The sequence below is a fragment of the Aplysia californica genome, unplaced genomic scaffold, assembly GCF_000002075.1.
Source record: "Aplysia californica isolate F4 #8 unplaced genomic scaffold, AplCal3.0 scaffold00019, whole genome shotgun sequence".
Classification (NCBI taxonomy): Eukaryota; Metazoa; Mollusca; class Gastropoda; order Aplysiida; family Aplysiidae; genus Aplysia; species Aplysia californica.
In genome coordinates this window covers 1,506,886-1,514,908 of record NW_004797289.1, presented here as the reverse complement: position 1 = coordinate 1,514,908, position 8,023 = coordinate 1,506,886, and the positions used below count along the sequence as shown (strand labels likewise).

The 8,023-nt window shown below is 40.7% G+C and overlaps 1 protein-coding gene across 4 annotated transcripts in view; it reads right to left on the bottom strand.

The window, feature by feature from the left end:
- Positions 1 to 6,223, bottom strand: part of LOC101854996 (cell wall protein RBR3-like) — a 14,308-nt gene extending 8,085 nt beyond the window's left edge. For 3 of the 4 annotated variants that reach the window (XM_013086694.1, XM_013086680.1, XM_013086673.1), the window contains exons 1-2: positions 4,822 to 5,930; positions 459 to 654 (exon numbers count right to left, since the gene is read on the bottom strand). In XM_013086694.1, the coding sequence (XP_012942148.1) occupies positions 459 to 632 (174 nt within the window). In that variant the 5' untranslated portion in view covers positions 633 to 654; positions 4,822 to 5,930. The other variant, XM_013086677.1, reaches the window with a different exon arrangement.
- Positions 6,224 to 8,023: the final 1,800 nt, after the last annotated feature.

Sequence of the window (8,023 nt, the reverse complement as noted above, 5' to 3'; positions counted from 1 at the left end):
GAGTCTTATTGACAGTATCATAAGGATGCAGGCTGTGAGCTTGATGATGAGAATCCGAATCCTGATCGCAAGACACCAGTGAGAGTATTCTAGTGCAACAGAGCTACTTGGAAGACGTAACGAGAGAGTTAGACAGCGTCAGCGAGAACTTATAGCTTTTATTAGGGAGAGAGATAGCATGCCGTATACATGTGTGTGTGTGTGTGTGTGTGTGCGAGAGATAGAGAGAGACAGAGTGAGAGAGAGAAAGAAAGCGATGGTGCAAATGAGAGATAGAAAGAGAGATAGAGAGATAGAGAGAGAGAGAGAGAGAGAGAGAGAGAGAGAGAGAGAGAGAGAGAGAGAGAGAGAGAGAGAGAGAGAGAGAGAGAGAGAGAGAGAGAGAGAGAGATATCAGACAAACACACATTAAAACATTTCCTGTTCAGATTTCTAAAACAGAATCTGACACAACTCACCTTCCTACCAGCCATGGTCGTCCCCGCGCCACCAGCCAACGAACTTCCTGACCCCACTCCATCTTTCAGGTCATGACCCCCAACAAACGTACTCCTCTCAGAGTCGTCCGTCGTCTGGACGTTGACCAGTTTCTGGACATGAGTCGTGGACTCCTCACACAAGTCTTGATTCATGATGACTTCTCAACAGTGATGTCTGGAGAAAGAATTCCAAACAGGACAGTGTCGTTATAAGAAAGTTTGACGGCATATTTACAACACAATAAGGTCATAGAAGTGCCGAAGATGAAAGGTTTTACAAGAGAATAACAAACACAAAAAGGAGAGATGAGAACGATTGATGTTTGAGAGGTAAGAAGGAGCAAACAGCACCTGAGCACCCGCCATTATTAGAAACAAAAGTCACTATTTCAGTCTGGTGCGTTAGAGGTCAGTGTTTGGAGGAGACAGGATGGGAGAGAGAGACACAGAGAGAGAGACAGAGAGAGACAGACAGACAGACAGACAGACAGACAGAGAAGAGAAGAGGGGGGGGGGACTTAAACATTATGTGTATAGAAGTCTAGTGTAAACCTGACATCTGGTGATGAAACAAACAATCAAAACAGCACCCACCCCCGCCCAGTAAAATAACTAAAACGATGATGCTCACAGTAGATCTGTTATATATAGTCAAACCTGTGCAAAACGAAGAAAGCAAACCATTCACTTCTAAGGTCCAAACTGGGGCTGATCCCAGACTTTAGACTGCCCTTCAAAACGGTTTGAGTTTTCTTTTTAATAAGGGGTGGGTGGTATAAGAAGGGTTTTGATGGGCTTTTGTTTGTTTTTGGGTGCGATTTTTTAAAATTGTATTTATTTATTTATTTATTTTATTCTGTTATTATTTTTTTGGGGATTAAAAAAAAAATTTTTTTTTTTTTTAAATTTTTTTTTTTGGGGGGGGGGGTTGGTTAGCTTTCTTTTTGTTGCTGATTTTGTACAACGGTAGAGGAAACAAAATATTATGTAAGTAAGACGATGAAAACCGAGTGCCATGATAAAATAAACACACGAGTCGCCACCACTCCGAACGTCAACGTCCATTGTTACTTTGTTACAGAATTGGTAAATAAAACAGTGACCAGTCACCTCACACACAGTTTGTGCATGAGTTGTGGGCGGGGCTTATAGATCATGACGGATCACGCTTCCCTCACCAGCAGTTGAACATTTATTGTTAGTCGGCCTACCCATTGGTCAACTTGGGTAAACATTCATTGGAAGGAGTGACAATAACGAAAGTTGAAGGAATATGACGGCCCGACCACAGCGTGAGGGGCCAATTCCAAATTTTTGACAAAGCACCGGGCAATGAGTGACCAGGCCTGGCTACCTGAGGCAGGTATAAATTTGATCGTCGGTTGATAAAATAAGGTGGGCCCAGCCGTGTTGGACAAGTGACCGTTTTACACAATTAAATTGTATAACCGCAGGTCAAGGTGCCCTATATCCCACAGTATTAAATCCACCCCGCCTCTCGCTCCAATCACAAAAGATGGTAAATTGTGTTTTTAAAGAGAGGCTCGAGCCTGAGACAAAGAAAGACCATTTCAAAAAGAGTAATAAAATCAGAATTTTAAAAAAGATACAGCCACTGGACAGGTGCGTTTAAAAAAAAAAAATCTTTGTCCTTAATAATGAATAGAATATTATATTTTATGCTATAGTTTCTGGGCACTTTCAACAATGTGAAGGTATTTGTAAATTAAGAGGCGGGAACTCTGATCCTCATAAGAATGAAGTGTTTCAGATAGGAAACAGCGACGAACGCACCAGAACCTATAGATAACAAAAAACACATCCCAAATTAAAATGATGTACGAGAAAACTAATAAGGAAATCAGTAGATCGAAGCAGCATTTCGCTAAGCTACCACACGAATCCCGCCAAGGGGCCGACATTGTGTCCTTGCAAAAGACACTTTACACGAATTCTCTCCGCTTCACCGACGAGGGCATGGGTGTTCAACTCTAGGCAGCATAAGATATGTTGTTAGATTGTGTTTTAGGGCTTGAAATCCGCTGCTTGCACTGTATACTTTAAGAGGAGCCAAGAATATTTTTGAGTGTTCAAGGGTCTGCTGGGGTAATGATAGTTATAAAGTGCATAGAGCGTGCTGTGCAGTTTGGACTTGCCCTAGACGATGATGATGATGATGATGATGATGATGATGATGATAATGATGATGATGGTATTTATCACGTGTGTCCCAGAAAGAATATCCTTTTATTATCAAAATGACCTGCTGCAAATTCATGAAATGTAAATGTTTTGGCTTTAAAAAAAATTAATTCAATGTGTGGTTTCATGGTGTTTTCAAAACGTGTAGGGTATCTAATTTTTAAAATCTAGAGACAGAAACTCCTACTGTCGTCCTTCCCCAGTATGACCTAGCAAATTTAATAAAGTAGTAGATCTAGTGGAAATTCCTTCCCCAATTTCAAAATGAACAGTTTCAGATTCGAATCATGGTCTTCCATATTCAAAAATATAACATCTAACCGGATGATGCACTCAATAAATAGGTAGAAGAATAAACAGATAATAAAAATTGGAAACAAATAAAATAACAACTATAATATAATAAGAGACCACCCACTGTCTCAAGATCACAATCGAAGAAATCGCCTGAAAACTCAGAAATGAACGCAAGTGTCTATGACGAATAAAACACAGAATAGCAAGACGTCTACACACGCTGATAATCAAATCGAGAATGTCAAAGAAAATCCAAAAACTACTTGCTCGAGCCTTGTTGTACGCTACTTTGCTGCACGTTCCAAAACACAAAGAAAACTAAAATTTTACTTCCTATCGTCAGCTGATTACACGCCAATAAATGGTCACGGACATTGCCACGCCCCCAAGGCGCACCTCTCGCTCGCCTCTCACCCACTGACCAAGAGGCCGAGGCAGACATGTTTTTTTTTGTGTTTTTTTTTTGACAAAGCGCGACAAGCGTTGTTATGTAATTATAAGTTGGGTTCACACCTGACGAAACCTCTACAGTTTCTTTGCAGACTCCAACTGCTCTCGTTGGTAGTGGCTGCCATTGATCGAATTAATAATGAGAAAGAAACCAAAAAATCTACTGTTTCGAGCCTCTCTTTGAAGGTACGCTACTTCGGTGAGCAGTTCGAAACACAAAGGAGGACCAAAATACCTGTTCTCATAATGTTGTCAACAGACTATGCCTAAAACTGCTGACAACTGGAAGGGAATTTTTGCGAGAAACGAAGAAGAACCACTGGCAACAAAAATAGTTTGCCCATTAAGCCGATCGATAGCTGGTGGCTATTTGTCCCTTTAATAGGAAGAATGCGCTTTTTGACCACGTGGTACATTCGTTAGAATTGGAGTTTAAAAATATATTTAAAAGGCCCCTCGTTTCCCTTTCCATGCAAAAAAAAAAAAGAAAAAAAAAAAGAAAAACCAAAATCTGGCTGTCCCCGACTGCGTCTAAATTAAATGAATATACAATGTAATTGAGAGTGTGCACTGAAACGTTAGCTTTGGTCAAGATGCACTCTGATCCCCATTGTTGAGGAAACCACAGCCCTCTTCCCCATTGGTGTTTGAATTGCAATCACAAAGGATGCTCTCAGCTGACAGAAACTGCCGGGAATTGACAAAACGTGGGCGCGATTAATAAAACCTGGACCTTCACTGATGCTGAAACATGTGCGATGGGTCGTGACAGGTGTGTTCACAAAAGGCCACAGCCGGTCCGGCTGATTTTTACGCTAGGTAACCATTACACAACCGGGCGGCGTTTTGCTCCTTGTGTTGTACTATTTTTAGCTGACTAGCAGGTTTTGGTTAAGGCTATAGTGGTGTGGTTATTGTACAATATGAAAGTCTTTCTTTAAACCCCTCCCCCCCAAAAAAACCCCAAAAAAACATGTCTATTAATTTACACATTGTAATCTAATTACAAGCATCCTCCAATCCAGCCCTTCCTAAAGTATGACAAATCTTGTCTGCTGTTGGCATACACAAGATCAACATTGCGTCTACCAGAGCACGTGGGTAGAGTTTGTTCAATTGAAGTTCAAGACGTCACATAGAATAGCATTTGCAGTTTTCAGAATATTAAAGTTAATAAGAGCAGCACTTCGCTAATTTGATAAAATAGTGGGGGAAATAATAGTGGGGGAAATTTTTCGACAATTTCAGAATGAAGCGTTTCAGATTTGAATCATGGTCATCCTCAGCATAATTCGGAAAAGTGACATCTAACACGACGATGCAGGTAAAATAATAAACAAATATTAAAAACTGGAAACATAATATAACAAAGAAATAACAAGTGACCACCTACTGTCTCAAGATCACAATCGTAGAAATCGCTTGAAAACTCAGAATAGAACGCAAATCTCTATAATGAATGAAACACAGAATAATAAGACGTCTACACTCGCTGATAGTCAAATCGAGAATGACAAAGAAAATCCGGAAACTACTGGATCGAGCCTCTCTTTGAAGGTACGCCACTTCACTGCATGTGTCAAAACACAAAGAAAACTAAAATTTTACTTCCTGTCGTCAGCTGATTACGCGCCAATAGTTGGTCACGGACATCGCACGCCCCCGAGGCGTACGTCTCGCTCGCCTCTCACCCACTGACCGGGTGGCCGAGGCAGACATGTTTGTTTTTTGGGGGGTTTTCTTTTTTGACAAAGGGCGACAAGTGTTGTTATGCAATTAAAAGTTGGGACCACACCAGACCAAAACTCTGCAGGGTTTTTTTTCTTCAGATTACAAGAGTTATCGTTGGCAGTGACAGAATTAATAAAACATTGACCTTCACAAATGCTGAAACATGTGCGACGGGACGTGACAGGTGTGTTCACAAAAGGCCACAGCCAGTCCGGCTGATTGTTACGCCAGGTAGCCATTACACAACCGGGTCGCGTTTTGCTCCTTGTGTTGTACTGTTTTTAGCTGACTAGTTCAGTTTTGGTTAAGGCTATAGTGGTGTGGTTATTATACACTTTGAAAGTCTTTCTTTAAAAGGAAAACCCCAGGTATATTAATTTACACATTGTAATCGAACTACCAGAACCCTCCAATATAGCCCTTCCTAAAATATGACAAATCTTGTGCGCTGTTTGAATACACAAAATCAACATTGCGTCTATCAGAGCACGTGTGTAGAGTGTCATCAATTTAATTTCATGACGTCACCAAGCAAAGCACTGGTAGCTTTCAGAATGTTAAAGTTGATAAGAGCAGCATTTCGCTAATTTTATAAAGTAGTGGTGGAAATTTATCACCAATTTTAGAATGAAGCGTTTCATGTTTGAATCATGTTCATCCACAGCAAAATTCAGAAAAATGATATCTACCGCGACGATGGAGACGATAAATAAGTAAATGAATAAACAAAATAAAAACTGGAAACATAATATAACAATGGAATAACAAGTGACCACCTACTGTCTCAAGATCACAATCGTAGAAATCGCTTGAAAACTCAGAATAGAACGCAAATCTCTATAATGAATAAAACACAAAATAGCAAGACGTCTACACTCGCTGATAGTCAAATCGAGAATGACAAAGAAAATCCTGAAACTACTGGCTCGAGCCTCGCATTGAAGGTACGCCACTTCACTGCATGTGTCAAAACACAAAGAAAACTAAAATTTTACTTCCTGTCGTCAGCTGATTATGCGCCAATAGTTGGTCACGGACATCGCAACGCCCCCGAGGCGTACGTCTCGCTCGGCTCTCACCCACTGACCGGGAGGCCGATCCAGACATGTGGTTGTTGGTTGTTGTTTTTTTTTTGGGGGGGGGTTCTTTTTTGACAAAGAGCGACAAGTGTTGTTATGCAATTAAAAGTTGGGACCACACCAGACCAAAACTCTACAGGGTTGTTTTTTTTCTGAGTTAGTGACAGCTAGTGGCGGGATTAATAAAACATGGACCTTCACTAATGCTGAAACATGTGAGATGGGTCGTGACAGTGTGTTCACAAAAGACCCCAGCCAGTCCGGCTGATTGTTACGCCAGGTAGCCATTACACAACCGGGCGGCGTTTTGCTCCTTGTGTTGTACAATTTTAGCTGACTAGCTGGTTTTGGTTAAGGCTATAGTGGTGTGGTTATTATACACTTTGAAAGTCTTTCTTTAAAAGGAAAACCCCAGGTATATTAATTTACTCATTGTAATCGAACTACAAGAACCCTCCACTCCAGCCCTTCCTAAAATATGACAGTTCGAAACACAAAGGATGACCAAAATACTTGTTGTCATAATGTTGACAACAGACTACGCCTGAAACTGCTGACAACTGGAAGGGAATTTTTGCGAAGCAAAAAGAAGGACCACTGACAACAAAAATAGTTAGCCCGTTATGCCGACCGATAGTTGGTGGATATTTGCCCCTTTACTAGGAAGAAGGCGTTATTTAACCACGTGGTACATTCATTAGAATTGAGAGCTAAAAATAGGTAAAAAGTCCCCTCGTTTCCCTTTCCAGGTACAAAAATAAACAAACGAGCTAAACAAAAACCTGGCTGTCCCCGGTTGCGTCAAAATTAAATGAATTCAATTGAGAGTGTACACTTAAACGTTAGCTTTGGTCAAGAAGCGCTCTGATCCCCAGTATTGAGGAAACCCCCTGCCCTCTTCACCATTGGTGTTTCAATTGTAATCACAAAGGAGGATCTCAGCTGACAGAAACTGGGCGGGAATTGACAAAACATAGGCGGGAATTGATAAACCATGGACCCCTTCACTGATGCCGAAACCTGCGCTATGTGTCGTGACAGGTGTGTTCACAAAAGACCCCAGCCAGTCCGGCTGATTGTTACGCCAGGTAGCCATTACACAACCGGGCGGCGTTTTGCTCCTTGTGTTGTACAATTTTTAGCTGACTAGCTGGTTTTGGTTACGGCTATAGCCACTGTGTGGTTATTGTACACTTTGAAAGTCTTTCTTTCATAAAATAACAACAACCCAGGTAAGTTAATTTACACATTGTAATCGAAAAACAAGCACCCTCTACTCCAGCCCTTCCTAAAAATATAGCAAATCTTGTCCGCTGTTGGAATACTCAAGGTCAACATGGATCTATTAGACTACGTGTGTAGAGTGTCATCAATTTAAACTCAAGACGTCACAAAGCAAAGCATTTGCTGCTTTCAGAATATTTAAGTTGATAAAAGCAGCATTTTGCTAATTTTATAGAAGAATTGGTGGAAATTTCTCCCTAATTTCAGAATCGAATCATGGTCATCTACAGCATAATTCAGAAAAGGGACATCTAATATGACGATTTTTCCAAAAAATAAGTAGAGGCATAAACAGAATAAAAACTGGTAACGTAATATAACAATGAAATAACAAGTGACCACCTACCGTCTCAAGATCACAATCGTAGAAATCGCCTTAAAACTCAGAATAGAACCTAAGACTCTATGATGAATAAAACACAGAATAGCAAGATGTCTACACTCGTTGATAATCAAATCGAGAATGACAAAGAGACCCCGAAAGCTACTGGCTCGAGCCTC